The sequence below is a fragment of the Olea europaea genome, chromosome 3 (genome assembly GCF_002742605.1).
Source record: "Olea europaea var. sylvestris chromosome 3, O_europaea_v1, whole genome shotgun sequence".
NCBI classification, from domain to species: domain Eukaryota; kingdom Viridiplantae; phylum Streptophyta; class Magnoliopsida; order Lamiales; family Oleaceae; genus Olea; species Olea europaea.
Genome location: NC_036239.1, coordinates 13,575,638 through 13,601,583, shown reverse-complemented (window position 1 = coordinate 13,601,583; position 25,946 = coordinate 13,575,638). Strand labels below are relative to the sequence as shown.

Sequence of the window (25,946 nt, the reverse complement as noted above, 5' to 3'; positions counted from 1 at the left end):
CTCTAACTCATTACATGTTAAAGATTCCTTGCGCTTGAGAGGTTCGCTCAATCCAACATTTTTATTCTATTTTTTTATTTTTTATTTTTTCAATTTTATGTTGCTCTTTCTATTTCTTACCTCACTTTTTGAACTAAAAATCTTTTCTTCGCTTAATGAACTAAACGGTCCAAATAAACATTTCTTCTCCTTCAATCTTTAATTTTCAATCTCTATTCTCTATTATCCAATCCAATCCAATTAAACCCTTTTTCTCCAATCTCTTTTTATCTATTCTTCTATTATATAGAAATTTTGAAGTTAACAATGTAAATTTTGTGATAGGGGTTTGAATTTTTATTTTATATTTGCAAATCATTATTTGAATATTCATCCTCTTTCTTTCCTTTTCACTTCCTCTCTATACAAACGTTTGGACGATTAAAATTGATGATTTTGGACTCAAATTAATAACTTGTAGTGGGTGTGGGTCCTATGAATTAAGAAATGATTTTTAAAATAGACCTCAAAACAGAAAATAGAAATTGAACTCAACATGCGAAACCGAAAATCGAAACATAAATCAAGCAAACCCTTAATGACCCAAAACACTATAATTAATTGATGACAGTTCGATCAACAAACAATTTGATTAGTTAAATAAACTTACACAAACGATTTTAATACTTGGCATATGAATATAATGGTTTTCTTTAGAAAAAGAGATTTAAATCTTTTCATATCTAGATTGCCCGTAAAAAAATTGCACTATAATCAATAACGCAAATAAATCAAATCTTCTATTTTCATTTTATATACCAACAATGGCTAGTTGCTTGCTTCACGACTTGGTGTCATGATGGACAAAATACAATGATCACAAATATAAAGTTGAAAATTTTTAAAAAATATATATTGGAAAGGACTTGTATTTTGTTGCTGCTTCTTAATTAAAAAAAAAAAAAAAAACTTTCTAAGAAAGCTGCATTAGGACCTTTTAAATAACTGTTTTAATTAGACAAAGTACTTTGTATTGTATTGTGTAAGCCATTTGAAGACTTGTACACTTGTGTAGCCCATCGAGTACTTAGTTAGTACATTTATTGCTTAAGTTCTTAGGTGCATTATCAGCCATGCACTCTACCTTTTTTTTTTTTTTTTTTTGTTAACGGGGCGTCCCAGCTTGCGCCAGACTATATCCTCGTCCCTGAACCTCCGGCCCTCAGCAGCTCAGGAAGGTAAATCGCGGGATGTGCCCTTGTTGGTTCCCAGGTTCCCACACGGCTTTTACTCCTTCACCAAAGGGAGCCTCTTCACTGCCTTACAACAACTTGCCTTCCAAGATAAATCCTGCCTTCCAAGTTGTGCCTTCCAGGAATCGAACTCCCTACACTTGGTTCCAGAGCCCCCCAATGTAATTGTTCCGCCAACTTGGATGTGCCCCGGGGGGCACCATGCACTCTACTTTGCTCTTACATCATGTTCATTATGACTCTCTTTGAAAATGGAGTAAGGATTCTTTGACATCAAGGGTCAAAGGTATAGCTAATTTTCTAATGGTCGAGAGTACCATTTGGTCACCAATCTTTAGACATAGTCAAATTACCCTCATCGATCCGGAAATGATGTAACTTACAAATACGTGGATCATTAATTACAGTGCAAGGACTATGGAATATCTACGAACTGACCCCCTCACCTTCTAATTTAAGCCATAGTCGGACCCCATATCTCAGATAATTACTCTCTACATTCTCTTTTGTCAAGAAAATGTCAAGAACTTCTTTGGTAACCGCACTTTGTATTTAAGTGGTTTCATTTTTCAAATGTATAAGAAACCAAGAAATTATGATTTGTCATGAGACGTTTGAAGAAAAGTTTGTATTAGAGATGTCTCGAGCTTTTGTTTAAGTCCTAGATATATAGGTGAGATTGTTTGAATTGTCTTAAGTCATTTTTTGAAAGAAATTATTTCATAATGTACCGATATATCTTACCTTTTGTATTGAAGTAAAATAGGGTTTAGTCATTGTTTTTCTTGCGCTGTGCTCATTTATGTTAAACCAACTCTATGTTAAATTTGTGTTCCCATATAAATAACTATGATCAAAACAAACATGAAGCATTAAATGCAAGGAAATGATGGTTGAACAAGGTTCGAAATAGGGAAAGTATGGACATGTCACAGACTGAGTTGGCAGTAATTGGTTAAAAAAAAAAAAAAAAAAACACTATCCATTCATGTTTCAACACGGATACCCTTTGTTTGTAATCCTATTTTTAACCTTGCTTTTGTAGCATTTCTCTTAAATGCAACTCCTATTTGTATATTCTGATTTTTACCTTACTAGATATAATGGAGGGTTACAGTCAAACAAGAATAAAAGTTTGTTTCAAAGTAAAATAAAGGCTGTGTAGTTCACTGCGTGACATGCAAGCTGGGTATCATAGCCTCTCCGGCAGAATGTAATATTTAAAAAAATAAAAAAAAGAAAAGAAAAAAGAGAGCCAAATTTCTGATTTGGCACATCGAATCTGAATAATAAAAAACCCAGATGGAAGTTTATGATTTTGATTACGTAGAAAAGATTGACAATTAAAATAAGACAAAAATCTAGAAGATACAAACATGAATCCAAAGTAGTTAAAAACTTAAGCTGCATTTGGTTTGCGTTTGCGTTTTCTGTTTACATTTTTTGAAAACAGAAAACGCTTTCTATTTTGTAGGACTATTTTTGAATTACAGAAAACGTGTTTGGTTTGTCATTTTGAAAAACGTGTTTGGTTTGTGATTTTGTAGGACTATTTTAGAAATTATTTTATGATATTTATTCAATTAATTTGATTATTTAGTAAAACATAATAATTTTATGCTAATATATTACCAAATAATATATATTTTAAACTTGGTGAATTTATTATTTTTTCTCGCTACAAAAATAAAATAATAAATAATAAATATATAGAAATTGTTTTACGACATTTATTCAATTAATTTGATTATTTAGTAAAACAAAATAATTTTATACTAATATATTTACTAGATAATATATATTTTAAACTTTATGAATTTACTAATTTAAAAATACTAACAAGCATCCCTAAAAAATAAATAAATTGAAAAACGGCGTGTTTTGAGTATTTTCTACGTTTTGAGTTTTTTAACTGAAACCATTCAAAAAGAAACAAAATAGTTTTAAGTTTTCAGTTATAAAAAATAAAATAAAATAAATTCTCTGACTTTTGGTCAACTAACGGTCAAACCACCCCATAGTCATCCATTTTCTTTTTCTTATTTTTCACCACACAATCTTCCATAAAATAATATTACATGTAAATAAAAAAAATTTCATTCTTTTTTATTCACATACTTTTCAAAAAATACTATTTCAATCATTAAAATTTGATAAGAATGTGTCCAACCATTAAAATTTGATAAGAATGTGGCCAAATGGGCTGTAAATGTTAGGATAATTTCTACAAATAAAAAAAAGTAAAAGGCTTGCAATCGTCGCTCTGCAATTTTTTCCACATTTAATCAATTTTGATTAAAATTTAATAAAAATTTAATAAAGATCTCGAATTGAGAGCCAGTTGTTTTTGTCCAACGTCTCTGTCAGAATTCAAATACTTTCCCTGACAGTCACTATAAATATGGATATACACATTATATGCAATGTAAACAAAAGGAAGAATATTGAAATATAGAGAGAGAAAATCTAGAAACCTCCGACTCTTGAGTCTAAGTCTAACAACACCATGTGCCAACAAATACCAAACGCGCATCGTTTGGTCTACGCGTTCCCGCCGCCCGCACTTTCTCTCTCCTCCCCCTTCCGTGTCTAAAATATATCCGAGAAAGATCAAAGAAAATCACTCAACTAATATTAGAAGTACTGTACCATTTGATTTTTCCCCCAATAAAGAGGTCTCTCAGACTCTGTGTGTGTGTGTATTTTCTTGTGCGTGTTCGAATGTGTGAAATGGCTGTGGCAAAGGGCAACAACAGGAAGAAGCATCAGAGTTACATTTCAGTGCCTTCACAGATAATCAACTCAATCTCACAATCTTCACTTGAATCTTTATTACAGCCTCCCCTGAAGAAGCACGGTGGCGTCTCAAAGCTACGGGTTTTATTCGAGAATCCAAGATTTTGGATTTTCTTTATTTTTGTATTTGGGTTTCTTTGGATGTTGAAGATGTGGTTCAACTTTGATCCAACAATGCCTTTCTCGCAAAACCCATGTCTTATTCCTCAAGAAAAGGATGAAATTTCTAGTGGGTTTTCGAGCACTCAGGTAAGTACTGAGAAAAATGATGAAAAATCTGGTGGTAAGTATGAGAAAAGTGAGTTTTGGAAGCAGCCTGATGGGATGGGTTATAGGCCCTGTTTGGATTTCAGTGAGAGATACAGAAAGGAAAGTGGTGAGATTGTTAAGGACAGGACAAAATATTTGATGGTGGTGGTTTCTGGAGGGATGAATCAACAGAGAAATCAGATTGTTGATGCTGTTGTGATTGCAAGAATTCTTGGGGCTGCTCTTGTTGTGCCCATCTTGCAAGTTAATGTAATCTGGGGTGATGAAAGGTTTGTCATTTCTTTATCCAATCTTTATTTTACTTCTTGGTTTTACAAGTTCTGTGATTATTAATCTTTTAATTGAACCTCCCATTTTATGAAATAAAGTCATCTTTGTGCCCTTTAATCAATGAAATATTCTTATCATGCTTTGTCAAAACAGTACCCCTCAAATTTTAACACTTGTCAATTTGATAGATTAAAATTCTATTTGTTGGAGTATATTATGTAATTGTCTTATTGAGGTAGATTGAATTTCTTTCATTTATGATAATAGATTGTCTCTTTGTGGTTAAATCACTAAGTTCTGTTTCTCTTGTGATTTTGCAGTGAATTTTCTGATATATTTGATTTGGAACATTTCAAGAATGTTTTGGCAAATGATGTTCGAATAGTTTCATCGCTTCCTTCTACGCATTTGATGACAAGGCCGGTCGAGGAGAAAAGAACTCCACTTCATGCTTCTCCCGAGTGGATTCGCTCGCGCTATCTTAAGCGGGTAAGAAAAGTTATTTCGAGTTACTTAACTGGCTTATGTATTTGTGACTAAGAAGATTGTTGTTGATATCACTAATATGAGAAGTAGAAAATATCTGAAACAAATAGTATGCTTTGGTGGTAGCTTAGTTTAGTGCTCTATCAATGGCCTGCAGATCAATAGATTCCAAAGTGAATCTTTGACCATCATTTGACGCATGACTGCCCAATTTGACCGATTCTTAAATTTATGAAAAATAAGAAATAACTTAAACTACTCCACTGGCCGGCTGTAATTTCTGATGTTTAAATCATATTGATTTGGTCATGAAATGATAAAATATAGTGCGAAATTTTTTACATTGAAATTCTAATTGTTTCAGTTTTGTTCTTTTCCTGCAGCTTAGGAGGGATGGAGTGTTACTTTTACGCGGTCTCGATTCAAGGCTTTCTAAGGATCTTCCTTCCGATCTTCAAAAGCTTCGGTGCAAGGTAGCTATTGTCCTTACCTTTATACAATTAAGTTTTAGTACCTTTGCATTTTTCGTCAATCATACTAATGCTGAGAAAAGAACTGAACTTCCTGCACTAATACCTTGGCCCAATCTTTGCAGTTCAGTAGACTTCTTAAAGCTTGAGCATTTTGTTTCTACCTTCTTCTAGTAGAGGTAGGTGCATCGAATTTACTGTCTAAGCATGGATCATATTTGAACTTGCAGGTTGCTTTTCATGCATTGAGATTTGCCCCACATATCTTGGAATTTGGTAATAAGCTTACAGAGAGAATGAGAACTGAGGGACCCTATCTTGCACTCCATCTGCGAATGGAGAAGGATGTATGGGTGAGAACAGGATGTCTTCCGGGTCTAACCCCCAAATATGACAAGATAATAAATGATGAGAGGAGGAGGCGACCAGAGCTATTGACTTCAAGATCCAACATGACCTATCATGAAAGGAAACTTGCTGGCCTCTGTCCCTTAAATGCCTTGGATGTCACACGGTATGTTTGGAGTTGCAAAATAGTTATATCGCACCTATGGTTACCATGGGATACATGTATTACAATTGAAAACGGACACGACTCTTCATTCCTAATACAAGTCTCGAGCACAAATATGCTACTAGAATATGTTGATGAAGTAACTAGACATGTCTTCTTTGATATCTTTCTCAAAAAATACTTACTTTGGCTATTTTCTAGCGTCAAATTTGCTTGAAACATCTGTGAAGCATCCTTTTTTATGACTGACTCCCATGTTCTAAAATACGACAACTTGAATACTTGCTAAGTGATGATTTTACTCCGTGTTTAGGCTTCTCAAAGCTTTGGGAGCTCCAAAAGATACAAGAATATATTGGGCTGGAGGAATTCCTTTGGGTGGAAAAGAAGCCTTGCTACCATTAAAAAGAGTATTTCCGTATTTGTACAACAAGGAAGACCTCGCCTTGCCGGAAGAGCTTAAACCATTTCAGAAGAAAGCTTCATTAATGGCTGCTATTGATTATATAGTTTCTGAGAACAGCGATGTATTCTTAGCATCGCATGGTGGAAATATGGGTCATGCCATCCAGGTACCGTAGCTTTCAAAGACCACTTCTTATCGATTGTTATCACTTTTAGAAATGATGAATATAAATGGGTATGAAGTACTAAATTAGGTGGGCAATATAACAAACAAGATAATACACTACGATTTGTTTAGTGAAGTCTTATTGATGGCTGTTTATATGTGAAACAGGGGCACAGGGCTTATGCAGGCCACAAAAAGACCATCACTCCAAACAAAAGGCAAATGCTCCCATACTTTCTGAATTCTTCTCTCCCTGAAGCAGAGTTCAACAGGATTATCCTCGACTTGCACCAAGATTCCATAGGACAGCCAGAACTCAGAAATAGCAAAGCAGGACGAGACGTGACAAAGTATCCCATCCCAGAATGCATGTGCAATAGTTCCACAAGAGCATTTTCTTCCATATAACTTCTCATGGCATTGATTTTCATTGAATTAAGTCCTTCGAATGAAAATATGGAAGTGGACAGACTGCCAAGCAAGATTGTTAAAGGTGCACGGATTTGGTCATAGGGCAGTGCTTGGATTTTGCGTATCCACTTTTACGTTTACAGCTCGCTTCAGTCAGGCTGTATCTTATAATACCTCGCAGTAACGTATGCTAAACAGCTTCATTCGGTTCTTCCTCCTGTTTGTAGTCCTCTTGATAATTTTTTTGAGAACTAGGGAAGCAGTAAATACGAGAAATATATACGTATTTTTTCATTCGATTTATTCTTTATGTTGTATTTGAGGAAGACGTCCCAAAAATGTTCATATATACAGATATATTAATAAATTTGCCTACATTTTGCTGGATTTATTTTCACCCTTGAGGTTATTGATTGTTGTGTGGAAAACTGGAAATACATGACACCAAGGAGCTCAATCTTCACAGCAAGTGTGGCTAACTTAAAAAGTTCAAATATGAGTAGGTTTACTTGTTAGTGCACAAGTTTTTTTTTTTTTAAGCCATTTTTTATGTGTAAGCTGGCTTCAACGCAAAGAACCAGTCCTTTTCTTAAACTTCATTACCATACTTTTAGTGCGAGTGTTCTAGGTGTAAAACTTTAATGAAGAAGCACACAAACTTTGAATTGTTTGGCTTAATCCCAAACTTATGCATTGAATAAGTTTATATAGACATTTACACCAACTGAACCGAGTTACCTTAGGAGATTGACTAGCATATATTGTTACAGTATTCCACTCTAATTCAAAAGAAAGTTGAGATAATTATGCACTAGAATCTTATCCTAATCTGAACCTCTTTTCTTGGCAATACTAGGAGCTGATGTGCATAATTCTGCTGTAGAATCTGGTCCTCTTTTCTCGGCTGATTCACCAACTTTGGTCACATGTGGTGATACTCTAACACTCCCCTGCAAACTGATGGGGAGCAAACAGACCTTTAGTTTGTGTCTATGAAACTGGAATCTAGCTGCAGATTGACCCTTTGTAAACACATCTGCTAGTTGATCTTGTGTAGAGATGTGTTTAACTTGAATATCTCCATTGACCACCTTTTCTCGGATGAAGTGGTAATCAACTTCAACGTGTTTAGTCCTTGTATGAAAGACAGGATTAGATGCCAAGGCAATTGCTCCAATGTTATCACACCATAGCACTGGAGGAGTGTGGATCACAACCTGCAATTCCTAGAAAAACATTCGAATCTAGTACATCTCAGCTATAGTCAAGGCCATACTTCTGTACTCAGCTTCTGTGCTTGAATGGGACACAACGTTCTGCTTCTTGGCTGACTAGGAAATCAAGTTCTGTCCTATGAAAATGCCATAGCCACTTGTGCTCTTTCTGTCATCAGGATTCCTAGCCCAATCCGAGTCACAAAATGCATTAAAATCCATGCTTGAAGGAGAGTATTGGAGACCAAAATCAATGGTTCCTTTCAGATATCTAAGAACCCGTTTGATAGCCATCCAGTGAGGTTCTCTTGGACTGTGCACAAACTAGCATAACTAATTAACAGCATAAGATATGTCGGGTCTTGAAATAGTGCAGTATTGAAGAGCTCCTACAACACGCCTATACTCTATTGGATCAATAAGCAGTAGGCCTTGTGTTGAGGACAGCTTCGTCCCTGAAGTAGTAGGAGATGTAAGGGGCTTTGCTCCAACCATCTTCGTGCTTTCCAATAGGTCAGAAATGTACTTTGCTTGCCTTAAATGGAGACATGTCTTGTCCCTAGCGACCTGAACACCAAGAAAATAACTGAGCTCACCTAAATCTTTGAGTTGGAAACTCTGTCTGAGTTGATTAATTGCATGATTTACAGCAGCTTGATCTGAACCCATGATGAGTACATCATCTACATAGACCAATATAAACAACTTAATGTCATCATTACAGTGTATAAATAATGAGTAATCAACCTTGATTCAGTGAAAACCAATATCAACAAGTTGCTGGGAAAGCCTTTTAAACCATGCTCTCGGTGCTTGCTTAAGTCCATAGAGAGACTTGTGTAATCGACAGACCATATCTGGATTATTTTCATCCACAAAACCCTGTGGCTGTTTCATATACACCTCTTCATCCAACTCCCCATGTAAGAAGGCATTAGACACATCTAATTGACGAATGTTCCACCTGCAATTCACAACCAAGGCCAAAACCAACCGAATTGTTGTAGGTTTTACAACCGGTGAGAATGTATCAAAATAGTCTACACCACTGCGTTTATCAAATCCCTTTGCTACGAGTCTTGCTTTATATCGTTCAATGCTACCATCTTGCTTTAATGAAGAAGCACAAAGACTTTGAATTGTTTGGCTTAATCCCAAACGTATGCATTGAATAAGTTTATATAGACATTTACACCAACTGAACTGAGTTACCTTAGGAGACTGACTAGCATATATTGTTACAATATTCCACTCTAATTCAAAAGAAAGTTGAGATAATTATGCACTAAAATCTTATCCTAATCTGAACCTCTTTTCTTGGTAGTACAGGTAGGAGCTGATGTGCATAATTCTGATGCAGAATCTGGTCCTCTTTTCTCGGCTAATTCACCAACTTTGGTCACATGTGGTGATACTCTAACACTAGGCTTAGTGGCTTACATTATTAATTATTCAATATAGCTTGTACTCGATCCTCGTTCTTTAAAAATTTATGGTTAGTTTGGTTTGTATTTCAATTTTGAGTTTTGAGTTCATTTTCAATTTTTTTTTTTTTTTTTTTTGGTTGTGTCTATATTAACATTGCTAAACATGCGTTTGATTTGTCATTAAAAAAAAAAAAATTATTTCTCAAAACATTTTTGCTTGAAAATTTAGAAAAATGATTTTATGAAAATTTATCACATAAAATTAAATTATTGATTATTCAATAAAATAAAATGATTTTTTGTTAATACATTATCAAGTAATATATATACATTTTAAAGTTGGTGAATCTCACAATATTTTTTTTTCTTGCTACAATGTAAAATAAAAATAAATAATAAATTGAATTCAAAATATAAAAAATTAAAATTAAAATTAATGACATGGACTGATCATATTTTTATGTGTGTTCATTTAAATATTGTTTTAAAATGTTTATATAAATAATCATTAAGAGCTAGAATAATTTTTATAATTCAAGAAATTTTAGAATTTTTTTAGTTTTGCATAATTTTAGATTTTGTCTTCTTGAAATTTTTATTTTTTAAAATTCAAGCTCTTAATAAGTCCATGTTTGACTCTTTTTAAATTAAAAAACTTTATTTCTCATATTCATTTTCAACCACATATTCACACAATAAAATATTTTGTACATAAATTTAAAACTTTTTTCTACTTTTTAATCACACATCATCCAAAAAACTACTATTTAAAACATCTATTATCCAATCCAATCCAATTAAATCCTTTTTCTCCAATCTCTTTTTATCTATTCTTCTATTATATAGAAATTTTGAAGTTAACAATGTAAATTTTGTGATAGGGGTTTGAATTTTTATTTTATATTTGTAAATCATTATTTGAATATTCATCCTCTTTCTTTCCTCTTCACTTCCTCTCTATACAAACGTTTGGACGATTAAAATTGATGATTTTGGACTCAAATTAATAACTTGTAGTGGGTGTGGGTCCTATGAATTAAGAAATGATTTTTAAAATAGACCTCAAAACAGAAAATAGAGATTGAACTCAACATGCGAAACCGAAAATCGAAACATAAATCAAGCAGACCCTTAATGACCCAAAACACTATAATTAATTGATGACAGTTCGATCAACAAACAATTTGATTAGTTAAATAAACTTACACAAACGATTTTAATACTTGGCATATGAATAATGGCTTTCTTTAGAAAAAGAGATTTAAATCTTTTCATATCTAGATTGCCCGTAAAAAAATTGCACTATAATCAATAAAGCAAATAAATCAAATCTTCTATTTTCATTTTATATACCAACAATGGCTAGTTGCTTGCTTCACGACTTGGTGTCATGATGGACAAAATACAATGATCACAAATATAAAGTTGAAAATTTTTAAAAAATATATACTGGAAAGGACTTGTATTTTGATGCTGCTTCTTATAAAAAATAAAAATTAAAAAAAATATATTGGAAAGGACTTGTATTGTGTTGTGTAAGCCATTTGAAGACTTGTACACTTGTGTAGCCCATCGAGTACTTAGCTAGTACATTTATTGCTTAAGTTCTTAGGTGCATTATCAACCATGCACTCTACTTTGCTCTTACATCATGTTCGTGGTTATAGCATGACTCTCTTTGGAAATGGAGCAAGGATTCTTTGATATCGTGGGTCAAAGTTATAGATAATTTTCTAATGGTTGAGAGTACCATTTGGTCACCAATCTTTAAACATTGTCAAATTACACTCATCGATCCGGAAATGATGTAACTTACAAATACGTGGATCATTAATTACAGTGCAAGGACTATGGAATATCTACGAACTGACCCCCTCTCCTTCTAATTTAAGCCATAGTCGGACCCCATATCTCAGATAATTACTCTCTACATTCTCTTTTGTCAAGAAAATGTCAAGAACTTCTTTGGTAACCACACTTTTGTATTTAAGTGGTTTCATTTTTCAAAATGTACAAGAGACCAAGAAATTATGATTTGTCCTAAGACGTTTGAAGAAAAGTTTGTATTAGAGATGTCTCGAGCATTTGTTACGTCCTACCTATATAGGTGAGATGGTTTGAATTGTCTCAAGTCATTTTTTGAAAGAAATTATTTCATAATGTACCGATATATCTTACCTTTTGTATTGAAGTAAAATAGGGTTTAGTCATTGTTTTTCTTGCGCTGTGCTCATTTATGTTAAACCAACTCTATGTTAAATTTGTGTTCCCATATAAATAACTATGATCAAAACAAACATGAAGCATTAAATGCAGGGAAATGATGGTTGAACAAGGTTCGAAATAGGGAAAGTATGGACATGTCACAGACTGAGTTGGCAATAATTGGTTAAAAAAAAAAAAAAACTATCCATTCACGTTTCAACACGGATACCCTTTGTTTGTAATCCTATTTTTAACCTTGCTTTTGTAGCATTTCTCTTAAATGCAACTCCTATTTGTATATTCTGATTTTTACCTTACTAGATATAATGGAGGGTTACAGTCAAACAAGAATAAAAGTTTGTTTCAAAGTAAAATAAAGGCTGTGTAGTTCACTGCGTGACATGCAAGCTGGGTATCATAGCCTCTCCGGCAGAATGTAATATTTAAAAAAATAAAAAAAAGAAAAGAAAAAAGAGAGCCAAATTTCTGATTTGGCACATCGAATCTGAATAATAAAAAACCCAGATGGAAGTTTATGATTTTGATTACGTAGAAAAGATTGACAATTAAAATAAGACATAAATCTAGAAGATACAGACATGAATCCGAAGTAGTTAAAAACTTAGGCTGCATTTGATTTGCGTTTCCGTTTTCTATTTACATTTTTGAAAACAGAAAACGCTTTCTATTTTGTAGGACTATTTTTGAATTACAGAAAACGTGTTTGGTTTGTCATTTTGAAAAACGTGTTTGATTTTTCATTTTGTAGGACTATTTTAGAAATTGTTTTATGACATTTATTCAATTAATTTGATTATTTAGTAAAACATAATAATTTTATGTTAATATATTACCAGATAATATATATTTTAAATTTGGTGAATTTATTATTTTTTCTTGCTACAAAAATAAAATAATAAATATATAGAAATTGTTTTACGACATTTATTCAATTAATTTGATTATTTAGTAAAACAAAATAATTTTATACTGATATATTTACTAGATAATATATATTTTAAACTTTATGAATTTACTATTTTAAAAATACTAATAAGCATCCCTAATAAATAAATAAATTGAAAAACAGTGTGTTTTGAGCATTTTCCACGTTTTGAGTTTTTTAACTGAAAACATTCAAAAAGAAACAAAATAGTTTTAAGTTTTCAGTTATTAAAAAATAAAATAAAAAATCCTTTGACTTTTGGTCAACTAACGGTCAAACCACACCCATAGTCATCCATTTTTTTTTTCTTATTTTCAACTACACAATCTTGCATAAAATAATATTATATGTAAATAAAAAACTTTTCATTCTTTTTCAATCACATATTTTTCAAAAAATACTATTTCAACCATTAAAATTTGATAAGAGTGTGGCCAAATGGGCTGTAAATGTTAGGATAAATTCTACAAATAAAAAAAAGTAAAAGGTTAGAAATCGTCGCTCTGCAATTTTTTCTACATTTAATCAATGTTGATTAAAATTTAATAAAGATCTCGAATCAAGAGAGCCAGTTGTTTTTGTCCAACGTCTCTATCAGAATTCAAATACTTTCCCTCACGGTCACTATAAATATGGATACACACATTATATGCAATGTAAACAAAAGGAAGAATATTGAAATATAGAGAGAGAAAATCTAGAAACCTCCGACTCTGAGTCTAACTCTAACAACACCATGTGCCAACAAATACCAAACGCGCATCGTTTGGTCTACGCGTTCCCGCCGCCTGCACTTTCTCTCTCCTCCCCCTTCCGTGTCTAAAATATATCCGAGAAAGATCAAAGAAAATCACTCAACTAATATTAGAAGTACTGTACCATTTGATTATTCCCCCAATAAAGAGGTCTCTCAGACTCAGTGTGTGTGTGTATTTTCTTGTGCGTGTTCGAATGTGTGAAATGGCTGTGGCAAAGGGCAACAACAGGAAGAAGCATCAGAGTTACATTTCAGTGCCTTCACAGATAATCAACTCAATCTCACAATCTTCACTTGAATCTTTATTACAGCCTCCCCTGAAGAAGCACGGTGGCGTCTCAAAGCTACGGGTTTTATTCGAGAATCCAAGATTTTGGATTTTCTTTATTTTTGTATTTGGGTTTCTTTGGATGTTGAAGATGTGGTTCAACTTTGATCCAACAATGCCTTTCTCGCAAAACCCATGTCTTATTCCTCAAGAAAAGGATGAAATTTCTAGTGGGTTTTCGAGCACTCAGGTAAGTACTGAGAAAAATGATGAAAAATCTGGTGGTAAGTATGAGAAAAGTGAGTTTTGGAAGCAGCCTGATGGGATGGGTTATAGGCCCTGTTTGGATTTCAGTGATAGATACAGAAAGGAAAGTGGTGAGATTGTTAAGGACAGGACAAAATATTTGATGGTGGTGGTTTCTGGAGGGATGAATCAACAGAGAAATCAGATTGTTGATGCTGTTGTGATTGCAAGAATTCTTGGGGCTGCTCTTGTTGTGCCCATCTTGCAAGTTAATGTAATCTGGGGTGATGAAAGGTTTGTCATTTCTTTATCCAATCTTTATTTTACTTCTTGGTTTTACAAGTTCTGTGATTATTAATCTTTTAATTGAACCTCCCATTTTATGAAATAAAGTCATCTTTGTGCCCTTTAATCAATGAAATATTCTTATCATGCTTTGTCAAAACAGTACCCCTCAAATTTTAACACTTGTCAATTTGATAGATTAAAATTCTATTTGTTGGAGTATATTATGTAATTGTCTTATTGAGGTAGATTGAATTTCTTTCATTTATGATAATAGATTGTCTCTTTGTGGTTAAATCACTAAGTTCTGTTTCTCTTGTGATTTTGCAGTGAATTTTCTGATATATTTGATTTGGAACATTTCAAGAATGTTTTGGCAAATGATGTTCGAATAGTTTCATCGCTTCCTTCTACGCATTTGATGACAAGGCCGGTCGAGGAGAAAAGAACTCCACTTCATGCTTCTCCCGAGTGGATTCGCTTGCGCTATCTTAAGCGGGTAAGAAAAGTTATTTCGAGTTACTTAACTGGCTTATGTATTTGTGACTAAGAAGATTGTTGTTGATATCACTAATATGAGAAGTAGAAAATATCTGAAACAAATAGTATGCTTTGGTGGTAGCTTAGTTTAGTGCTCTATCAATGGCCTGCAGATCAATAGATTCCAAAGTGAATCTTTGACCATCATTTGACGCATGACTGCCCAATTTGACCGATTCTTAAATTTATGAAAAATAAGAAATAACTTAAACTACTCCACTGGCCGGCTGTAATTTCTGATGTTTAAATCATATTGATTTGGTCATGAAATGATAAAATATAGTGCGAAATTTTTTACATTGAAATTCTAATTGTTTCAGTTTTGTTCTTTTCCTGCAGCTTAGGAGGGATGGAGTGTTACTTTTACGCGGTCTCGATTCAAGGCTTTCTAAGGATCTTCCTTCCGATCTTCAAAAGCTTCGGTGCAAGGTAGCTATTGTCCTTACCTTTATACAATTAAGTTTTAGTACCTTTGCATTTTTCGTCAATCATACTAATGCTGAGAAAAGAACTGAACTTCCTGCACTAATACCTTGGCCCAATCTTTGCAGTTCAGTAGACTTCTTAAAGCTTGAGCATTTTGTTTCTACCTTCTTCTAGTAGAGGTAGGTGCATCGAATTTACTGTCTAAGCATGGATCATATTTGAACTTGCAGGTTGCTTTTCATGCATTGAGATTTGCCCCACATATCTTGGAATTTGGTAATAAGCTTACAGAGAGAATGAGAACTGAGGGACCCTATCTTGCACTCCATCTGCGAATGGAGAAGGATGTATGGGTGAGAACAGGATGTCTTCCGGGTCTAACCCCCAAATATGACAAGATAATAAATGATGAGAGGAGGAGGCGACCAGAGCTATTGACTTCAAGATCCAACATGACCTATCATGAAAGGAAACTTGCTGGCCTCTGTCCCTTAAATGCCTTGGATGTCACACGGTATGTTTGGAGTTGCAAAATAGTTATATCGCACCTATGGTTACCATGGGATACATGTATTACAATTGAAAACGGACACGACTCTTCATTCCTAATACAAGTCTCGAGCACAAATATGCTACTAGAATATGTTGATGAAGTAACTAGACATGTCTTCTTTGATATCTTTCTCAAAAAATACTTACTTTGGCTATTTTCTAGCGTCAAATTTGCTTGAAACATCTGTGAAGCATCCTTTTTTATGACTGACTCCCATGTTCTAAAATACGACAACTTGAATACCTGCTAAGTGATGATTTTACTCCGTGTTTAGGCTTCTCAAAGCTTTGGGGGCTCCAAAAGATACAAGAATATATTGGGCTGGAGGAATTCCTTTGGGTGGAAAAGAAGCCTTGCTACCATTAAAAAGAGTATTTCCGTATTTGTACAACAAGGAAGACCTCGCCTTGCCGGAAGAGCTTAAACCATTTCAGAAGAAAGCTTCATTAATGGCTGCTATTGATTATATAGTTTCTGAGAACAGCGATGTATTCTTAGCATCGCATGGTGGAAATATGGGTCATGCCATCCAGGTACCGTAGCTTTCAAAGACCACTTCTTATCGATTGTTATCACTTTTAGAAATGATGAATATAAATGGGTATGAAGTACTAAATTAGGTGGGCAATATAACAAACAAGATAATACACTACGATTTGTTTAGTGAAGTCTTATTGATGGCTGTTTATATGTGAAACAGGGGCACAGGGCTTATGCAGGCCACAAAAAGACCATCACTCCAAACAAAAGGCAAATGCTCCCATACTTTCTGAATTCTTCTCTCCCTGAAGCAGAGTTCAACAGGATTATCCTCGACTTGCACCAAGATTCCATAGGACAGCCAGAACTCAGAAATAGCAAAGCAGGACGAGACGTGACAAAGTATCCCATCCCAGAATGCATGTGCAATAGTTCCACAAGAGCATTTTCTTCCATATAACTTCTCATGGCATTGATTTTCATTGAATTAAGTCCTTCGAATGAAAATATGGAAGTGGACAGACTGCCAAGCAAGATTGTTAAAGGTGCACGGATTTGGTCATAGGGCAGTGCTTGGATTTTGCGTATCCACTTTTACGTTTACAGCTCGCTTCAGTCAGGCTGTATCTTATAATACCTCGCAGTAACGTATGCTAAACAGCTTCATTCGGTTCTTCCTCCTGTTTGTAGTCCTCTTGATAATTTTTTTGAGAACTAGGGAAGCAGTAAATACGAGAAATATATACGTATTTTTTCATTCGATTTATTCTTTATGTTGTATTTGAGGAAGACGTCCCAAAAATGTTCATATATACAGATATATTAATAAATTTGCCTACATTTTGCTGGATTTATTTTCACCCTTGAGGTTATTGATTGTTGTGTGGAAAACTGGAAATACATGACACCAAGGAGCTCAATCTTCACAGCAAGTGTGGCTAACTTAAAAAGTTCAAATATGAGTAGGTTTAGTTGTTAGTGCACAAGTTTTATGGCAAGAAACATCTTTTATGTTTGTTAAAATTGAAAGTAAGTTAATCTTAAATAAGTGATTTTTTCTACTTATAATGTAGAGAAAAATAAATACACCTACAAATAGCAATGTACACGAATCCACTATACCAATAGCGTAACAAAGTATCCAATACCAATGTGCACAATGCGAGCAATTAAAAATACTTGTATTAATGTCATAGAACTTTTTTTTTATTTTTATTTTTCAAGACTTGCCCGAAATCAAGATATAATCCAACACACCAAATCAGAACAGAATCTCGTCAACCAATATTTTCATCATCTAACAACAATGGGCTCTCGTTTGATAGCAATTCCTCATCCCAAAAATTCAATTTTTTGACCATTATTTCACTATTTCAGCTGCCATTTTTACTTCTTCACTTACAGGTGGGATCCAAGTTTCTCACTAACGATCAAAAATTAATTATCATAATCACTACCGAACAGGTAGATGGAAACTGAAAGTATTAAACTAATAAGAAACTTCACAAAACAATTAATGATGGAAAGCCCTTTTTCTGTTGTATGGGAAAGCAAGTGGAAACTTCCTAAGCCATAGCAATAGCGTGAAGGAATGGATTAGAGCATAAGGGCGTAAAGTCTTTTGGCTTCTAATTTTATAGTTATAGTAGTCTTTGAAACAGACAACCATTTCTCTCTCTCTGGTTGCCTATTTGCCGTGTGTATCTCTATTCTTTTGCGTGTATGTATTCTGTCCACTTTTCCAAGAAAGAAAAACCCTCTTGATTTTACTTTTGAATTAGAGACCATAAATTGCACATTTAGTCACTTAATTAATATTGTACATGTGGCATTAGAGAGATCCTCATACTAGAAATTTGAAGTTGACGACTTGTGTACTAAAGAATTGAACGAAGATCCGGATCAAAGTTACAAATTGGTTGATGATGTCACGTGTCCAAGGAAAAGCGACATAGGATGTAGCATGTGCGTTTGTGTTTTTCAATGAACACCTCTTTCTTTTTTGTGTTTATTTCTTCGTTAGATGCGCTGATCAGCCTCGTTATGGTAATGCACAGGGCCGACCTTAAGAATTTGAAAGTCCTAAGCGACAAATCATTTTGAGGCCCTATACTTTTTTCTACATGTGTAGCAATATTTAAATAAAAAATATATCTATATTTAAATGAAAACTTTGCACAATCTAAAAGATAAAATTGCAAAATGAGAACATTTTAACTTTGTACATTTCAAGGGCGTATTATTGATTTTGGCTTACACAAGATAGTTTAACAAAGATTTTAATAGAAAGTGATGATAGGATTGTATGATGTAAACTTTGGTTGATGTGGGAAATTTCTCTCAATTCTGCAATTCCATCACTAAAACAAGTGTCTATATTCTGCAATTTCATTTCTATAACTTGAGCAAATTCTTATAAACTTTGTGGTTTAAGCATCACACCCTCCAAATTCAGTATAATTTCTTCCTCATCTTTCGATAATCATCATTCTAAAATCCAAAAATCCAAGGACAGAAACAGCTTTGCTATTAATTATTATATGATAAACCAATTATATTTAATATCTGAATAGATGAGTTTGCCGAGATTGAAGTTAGAGAGCCAGGAGACTGAGGAGAGGAGGATATTGAAGAATTCTGATTTCTGAATTGGAGAAATTAACTATAAACAAGCGGTGTAAGTGCAACCCTTAACCCTTTATATTTGGAATTGGAGCTCGTATGAATTTTGGAGAGGAGATTTGGGAATTTTGAATCGAAGAAGAAGACTTACCCTTTGGTCGAATTGGTCCCTTCAATTTCCTTCATGCAGTGTCCCTTCAATTTCAATCTTTAACCTTTCTCTATTTGATGCTGGTCCTGTTGGACTGCTGATATGATTCATATGAATTTTGAGGCTCTGGTCCTAAGCCACATTTTTGAGGCACTAGGCCTTGCCTAGTTGGCTTGGCCTCAAGGTCGACCCTGGAATACACTGGGGATAATCTCACATTTTCTAGGGTCACTGACAAGTGTATTTTACTCACGAGTTTTACATAATTTTAATTAGATTATTTGCTAGATCATATGAGTATAGAATATTTTTGATGTGCTTGTTAGTGTTGTTTTGAAGATTATGAGAAATGGCATAAAAAGAGGTATTAAAGTGAACAAAGAAACCAAAATCAAAGAATTTGGAGCAAAAAGGCAGCGCCTAGCCTAGGTGCTATGATTCGTGAAAAAGAGGCAATTTTGGACAGAAAGGTAGTGCCCAGGTGTTGCCCTCAGTGCTTGGAAGCTACCTATAGTGCTTAGGCACTAAATTCATAGCGTCTAGGCGCTACAATGTGCAAGAGTACAAAACAATCTGCCTCCCAAGTTGAAATATCCATTGAGTTTTACTTTAGCAATTTCAATTGAAAATTCTTGTTCTATTAATGCATTGTGTGACACAGGTATCAGTATAATCTAATGCCATATTCTGTTTACGGGAAATTAGGACTAGGTAAAGTCAAATCAACATTCATAACGCTGCAACTAACTGATAAAACAATTGCAAGGCCATGTGGCAAAGTTGAGGATGTACTCATAAAAGCAGGAAATTTCATGTTTCTTGTGGACTTCATTGCATTGGCCATACTAAAAGATCGAGACATTCTAGTTATATTGGGTTGGTTATTCTTAGTAACGGGACGAACCCTGATTAACATGGAGAAGGGTGAGCTAATATTGAGGATGTAGGACAAGCAAAAGTTATTCAGTATTTACACTTAATAAGAGCAACCTCCCAACATCAAAAGTTGTTATAGAGTTGATGAAGAAGAGCCAACTGATCAACGAGGTTGTAAAAAAAGAAAATCAAATTTAAGTGGACTTCTTGATAGGGATAAAAATGAAAATATCAAAATATTGAAAACAAAAAAGGGTGTATAAATGAGAATTGCATAAGGTGCAAGGATGAAATAATTTGATTCACGACACCATAATCAATCATGGCAACAAGTTAAGCTAATGAATTTAAAGAAGCGCTTTTTGGGAGGCGATCCAAGCTCCATCAATTTCTTTATTATTACTATTTAATATTTAGTTTTACGATTGTTTAATTTATTGTCATAAGAATCCATCTCACCAAGGCGATGGAGATGACACCACTGATGATTTAAGGGAAGTCCTACCCCTCCATATATATATATATATATATATATATATATTTATTTATTTATTTATTTATTTTTTATTTTTTACATTGGGGACAATGCACGTTTTAAATTTGGGAGTTGAAGCATCAAGGTTGATTGCTGCTGTCTTGAGTTTATTAGTAGTATTTGTGTGCTTGCATGATATTATCTGATCACGGGTGCATTGTGTTAAAAAAATAAAATAATAATAGTAATAACTTTACATGCTTGTTGAAGCAGTACAATATTTATACACGATTATTAAGTTAGAGCTATACAGGAACGTGAGGGTTCATAAGCATAGGCCAAATTAATAACTTAGATGCTTGACCTCTTAACCTATGATTCACAATAGCCTTTGACCATATACATAATAATTTGGGGAGTTCTAACTGGTGAAAGAAATAATTTAAAATCGATGATTTCGTGTATGTGAAAAAGATTGTGTGGAATGTCTTTGACTTTCTAGTATAAGCTTGGCGATGATCGGATGCTAGGGATTTAACCCCTATAAATTTCGCTTCCATTTGATAGAAAAAAGCATTGCACTTATTCTACTATGCCTCATGCCTGCACTTTTTTCACTCGAGTTATTAAGTCTGTAGAGGTATCTTGAAATCTAGTACCCTTTGGTATGCAAAAATGGGGGAGTTACCGAGTTAACACTTACTACGGGGTTCAAGAAAAGGAAAAAACTGTGAGGTCAAAATTGTGTAAAAAAAGAGAAGAGAAAATTATACAAGTTCGCAAAAGAACTAATATTGGGGGACTAGATAACTAGTGGGTTTGAATCACTTAGTATAAACTATATTGTTGAAACGCTTATAAATTGAGAGAATCATTACATGAATAAATTATTGATATTCCCGGTTGGACTAAACTAAATTAGAGTGGTGTGAGAAAATTGTAAGTGAAATTAAACTTTAGAATTACACCATGGTGAGAGAATAAAAGAAAACAAGTTTCGGGATGTATGAATCTCACGAGCAAAGAATGGAAATAATTGACCATTGAAGGTTGGGGATGAACTAAGTTGTGAATGTACAACGTTATACTTGATCCTTCACACACATACACCCACTTTGCATTGAATAAGTGGAAGTTTGGTTCTTGTGTTGTGATTTTGACATTGTTAATAAATGTGATATAATATTCTTGATATAGAGCCAAAAAGACAAGCTATGTAACTAATTGTTTGTGTGTGCATCATCCTTTAGGGATTTTCTTTTTTGATGTGTTTGTTTGCTCTAGGACTAGCAAACGGTTAAGTTATGGGGTATTAAGATTGTGTTTTACTCACAAGTTTTACACAATTTTAAATTGATTATTTGCTAGATCTCATGAGTATAGAATGTTTTTGATGTATTTGTTAGTGTTGTTTTTGATAATAGGAGAGACAGCGTAAAAAGAGGTACTATAGTGAACAAAGAAGTCAAAATCAAAGAATTTGGAGCAGAAAGGCTACCCCTAGGCATTGCACTCATAGGACCTAAGTGCTATGATTCGTGAAAAAGAAACTATTTTGGACAGAAAGGTAGTGCTTAGGCGCTGCCCTTGGCGCTTAGGCTATGGACTCAATGCGCCTAGGTGCTACACTGTGTTTTGTTGCGACGCTTAGGCACTGCACCATCTGATTTAGGGTTGCACTGTTTTGACTCATGAAAAGCCCTAAATTTGAGACACATGAGGGGGAGTATGAATACAAGGAAAAAGGACTTCAAAAGGGGATATCCCTCACATTGAGAGGCAAAAAACACATATTGAAATTAAAAGAAGCAATTCAATGGAGGAAAACAGCAAGCAATTTAACTTTTGGAACATTGATTGGAAGAGGAAGAAGATCTTGATGCAAAATTGATATTTTTTCTTCTACATCTGTAGTACAAATTCGGTGTTGTACTCAATGACTATCTATTGTTTTCCTCTTTCATTATAAGTAACTAAATTGCTTGTTAGGGCAAATAATGTAGCCCAATTAGGATCCTTTATCCCTTTTAATTAAGATTCTTGTTCTTTATTTTTTTTCATGTATTGATTTTACTATGAGTTTAATGCATTAAATTACTTGATCACCAATTTGATGATTTTTTGAATCTTTTACAAATCGAGAGGTGAGTTTAGGATTTAGACCATATAATAAAATCTGGTAAATTAATATAATGTATAGAGATACTTATACTAATTATTGCAGTCATAACTGAATTTCTAGAACAAATAATTCATTTAACTAAGCTTGATTTGCATAGAGATATGAAATTAAATTAGTTAAATAGGCTTAATGAGAACCTGAGAGGGATTAATTGAACACAATGGGGAAATTCGACCGAACACTACATTATATATGAATCTTGATTTAAGATGTAAATGTGATCAATAGGTGAAACTATTCTACCTTAATATTTGTATATTATTTAATTTCTAAACCAATCTTGCTTGCATCCACATAATTTTAGGCATTTAAATTTAAATCATACAAATTTTTATCTGCTTTCATCAAATAGTGGTTAGAAAAAAAATTGGATTAAATGCTAAAGTATAGTCCTCGTGAGGACGACAATCCAAACTCATTGGTCTATTATATTACTTGTTACAATCTGTACATTTGTGAATATAAAATTGACAACAGCCACATATAAGTTGTCAGTAGTTTATAATTATGCTCTTAATATATCATATTCGATATTCCGTCCACAGTAGACAGGAGTCATAATGCCCATTGTAAACGTGAATAATGCCCATTACGGATGTCACAATATCGGAAGAAAAGATATAGAGCTTTATGTTGATCAGGCGACACTCAGATTTGAACTGAGGACAAAAGGATTTGTAGTCCTCCGCCTTACCACTCGACCATACCACCAAAATGATACAAAATGGATACGATAATTTTCATGGATTATGGAACTTTTATTGTACTTACATTTGGAGTCCTATTTTTCTTAATTCATTTACTAAAAGAAACCTCATTTTTTTGATAGGATTTGATCCATCCCTTTGATTGATTGTATAGTATCTGAAAATCCATAATGCTAAAAATATCTCATTTTTCCATTGAGAAATAAAATGTAGATTTTCAACCAAAATATAAGACAAATTTAAAGCAGATGTTGTTACGTCCACAATGGGCATTATAACTCCTATCCAAAGTGGATTGGAGATCAACCCTGCTTTATATATAGCCTCATTTAAACAGGTTAATGTTTCTTGAATAATGGATGCTAGCTTTGGTTTAAGGTTATGGTAGTGATGTTCTTTAATAATTTCAGCTTTTAATTCATTTCCTACATAAACCAATATTAATTGAAATGTGATTTGATTTCACTATTATGTACATTTGAGAACAAACAAGCAGTTTAGATCTCTTAAAACAAAAAAAATAAAAAAATAAAAAAATAAAATCGATGACTTGGTGGCATGGACAGTTTTCCCATAAGCAAAAAAGTAAGCCTAGCTACGGTAATCTTGAATATGATTTTCTAATTATTAACTTGTTATATTCATTTAGGGATATATTCCACATCATTTTTCTTTTATACATTTTGGGATTTGATCAATCTCCTACGATACCAAGAGATAAATGAAAAAGGATCCGAGGAGACATAAGGATAATAAGTTAGAGCTGGAATCTACAACTTGATGAAGGTGAAAATCCATCGAACTGAGACATCACCAATAGTAAGCAGTTCTGAAGACTCAAATAACAGTCGTCTTGGTACTGGTAATGATTTGAAAGGCAAAACCATGAAATTAGTTTCCAATTTTCTTCTTTAGATATTTTCTGGTACCTCATACTTATTGTTTATTGTTTATTTTTATTTTTTGGTGGAACAAGAAACAAATGGTTGAAGAAACTTCAGTTCAACAAATTAGCAAAGAAATCTCTTTGGAAGTGAATTCGAGTGTTGAAAAATATGACATATTGTAAATTCTTTATGATATAGAGCCAATGATAGCTCAAGAATAACTAACCAAGAGAGGGGTGAATAAGTTTAGAAACTTTTTTGAAAATAAATTTAATTTTACTCTACAAACACGTTGATCGATCAAGTAATAATAGGAAGTAAAAATATGAGTAAAAGAGTAGAGATGATTTTTATCCAAACTAATAATCTACGTTGTCTGTTATCAAGCTCTTCATCATGAACAATACCGCTTTACTATATTGATTGATTTATGGTGAAATCAAAATCTTTAAAATGTTTTTGATGATTTACAAACAAGGAGCACCGATCGTTAGATAATATTGAGTTTTCAAGGGAACTCAACATGATCCAAAGATTTTAAGAAAATGTTTTACAATGAAATATCTCTCTTAATAAATGATAGCAATATATTAAGTACCAATAGATATTAACATTTCAATGAATTAATGCTCAAATGTTAGATGAGAAACTTTGATAAATATTATGCTTTAAGATTTTGATTAAATTATCTACATATTTCAATATGATGATTTAGAAGAAATAAATGTAATGTATATGTTGTCAATTGTATATTCGTAAGTGTACGGATCGTAACAAGTTATATAATGGACCAATGAGTTCGGATTGTTGTTCCCATGAGGACTACACTTAATTCAATTTTTCTCTAACTACTATTTGATGAAAGGAGATAAAAATTTGTATGGTTTGATCTTTAATCTAAATACGTGAAAACAATTGGATGCACACAAGATTGGTTTAGAAATCAAATAATGAACAAATATTATGACAGAATAATTTCACATATTGATAACACTTACATCTTAAATCAAAATTCATATCTAATGTAATGTTCAGTTGAATTCTCCAATTATATTCAATTTACCATTCTTGAGTTTTCATTGAACGTATTTAACTAATTTAATTTCATATCTCTATACGAATCTAGTTAAACGAGTTCTTTGTTCTAAGAATTCATTTATGACCGCAATAATTAGTATAAGTATCTCTACACATTATACCGATTTACCAGATTTTACTATATGGTCTAAATCCTAAACTTACATCTCTATTCGTGATGGATTCAGAAAATCATGAAATTACTGATAAAGTAATTTAATGCATTAACTCCTAGTAAAATAAACACGTGAAAAAGTAAAGAACAAGAATCTTAATTAAAAGACATAAATGATCCCAATTGGGTTGCATTATTTGTCCTAACACGAGATTTAGCTACTCATAATGAAAGAGGAAAAAGAATAGACAGTCATTGAGTACCTCACCAGATTTGTATTAAAGATGTAGAAGAAAAAATATCAATCTTGCACCAAGATCTTCTTCCTCTTCCAATTATTGCTCCAAATGTTGAATTGCTTGTTGTTTTCTTCCCTTGAATTGCGTCTCTTTAATCTCAAAGTGCGTTTCTTGCCTCTTAGTGTGTAGAATCCCCTTCAAAAGTATGAAAAATTGTATTTATAGTTGTCTCCTCGTATGTGTAGAAA

At 33.2% G+C, this 25,946-nt stretch overlaps 2 protein-coding genes and 1 non-coding gene across 3 annotated transcripts; 2 read left to right on the top strand and 1 right to left on the bottom strand.

Annotated features, from left to right (window-relative positions):
* Nucleotides 1-3,677: 3,677 nt before the first annotated feature.
* On the top strand, nt 3,678-7,417 carry LOC111386748 (O-fucosyltransferase 20-like). Its single transcript, XM_023011214.1, has 6 exons — nt 3,678-4,567; nt 4,889-5,057; nt 5,438-5,527; nt 5,755-6,038; nt 6,352-6,610; nt 6,778-7,417. The coding sequence occupies exons 1-6, from the start codon at nt 3,954-3,956 to the stop codon at nt 7,015-7,017; spliced, it is 1,656 nt and encodes a 551-aa protein (XP_022866982.1). The 5' UTR covers nt 3,678-3,953; the 3' UTR covers nt 7,018-7,417.
* A 6,068-nt stretch (nt 7,418-13,485) lies between these two features.
* LOC111386739 (O-fucosyltransferase 20-like) lies at nt 13,486-17,227 on the top strand. Its single transcript, XM_023011205.1, has 6 exons — nt 13,486-14,377; nt 14,699-14,867; nt 15,248-15,337; nt 15,565-15,848; nt 16,162-16,420; nt 16,588-17,227. Exons 1-6 carry the CDS (start codon nt 13,764-13,766, stop codon nt 16,825-16,827), a joined length of 1,656 nt encoding a protein of 551 aa, XP_022866973.1. The 5' UTR covers nt 13,486-13,763; the 3' UTR covers nt 16,828-17,227.
* A 6,085-nt stretch (nt 17,228-23,312) lies between these two features.
* On the bottom strand, nt 23,313-23,384 carry TRNAC-ACA. The gene has a single exon. It is a non-coding gene; the product is annotated as a tRNA-Cys (tRNA).
* Nucleotides 23,385-25,946: the final 2,562 nt, after the last annotated feature.

Excerpts from the sequence above, each read along its gene's own strand:
- LOC111386748 (XM_023011214.1), top strand. The coding sequence starts at position 3,954 with ATGTGTGAAATGGCTGTGGCAAAGGGCAACAACAGGAAGAAGCATCAG. Across the intron at positions 5,058-5,437 it reads GCTCGCGCTATCTTAAGCGG|CTTAGGAGGGATGGAGTGTT; the intron begins GTAAGAAAAGTT and ends CTTTTCCTGCAG. Across the intron at positions 6,039-6,351 it reads AATGCCTTGGATGTCACACG|GCTTCTCAAAGCTTTGGGAG; the intron begins GTATGTTTGGAG and ends CTCCGTGTTTAG.
- LOC111386739 (XM_023011205.1), top strand. The coding sequence starts at position 13,764 with ATGTGTGAAATGGCTGTGGCAAAGGGCAACAACAGGAAGAAGCATCAG. Across the intron at positions 14,378-14,698 it reads GTAATCTGGGGTGATGAAAG|TGAATTTTCTGATATATTTG; the intron begins GTTTGTCATTTC and ends GTGATTTTGCAG. Across the intron at positions 14,868-15,247 it reads GCTTGCGCTATCTTAAGCGG|CTTAGGAGGGATGGAGTGTT; the intron begins GTAAGAAAAGTT and ends CTTTTCCTGCAG.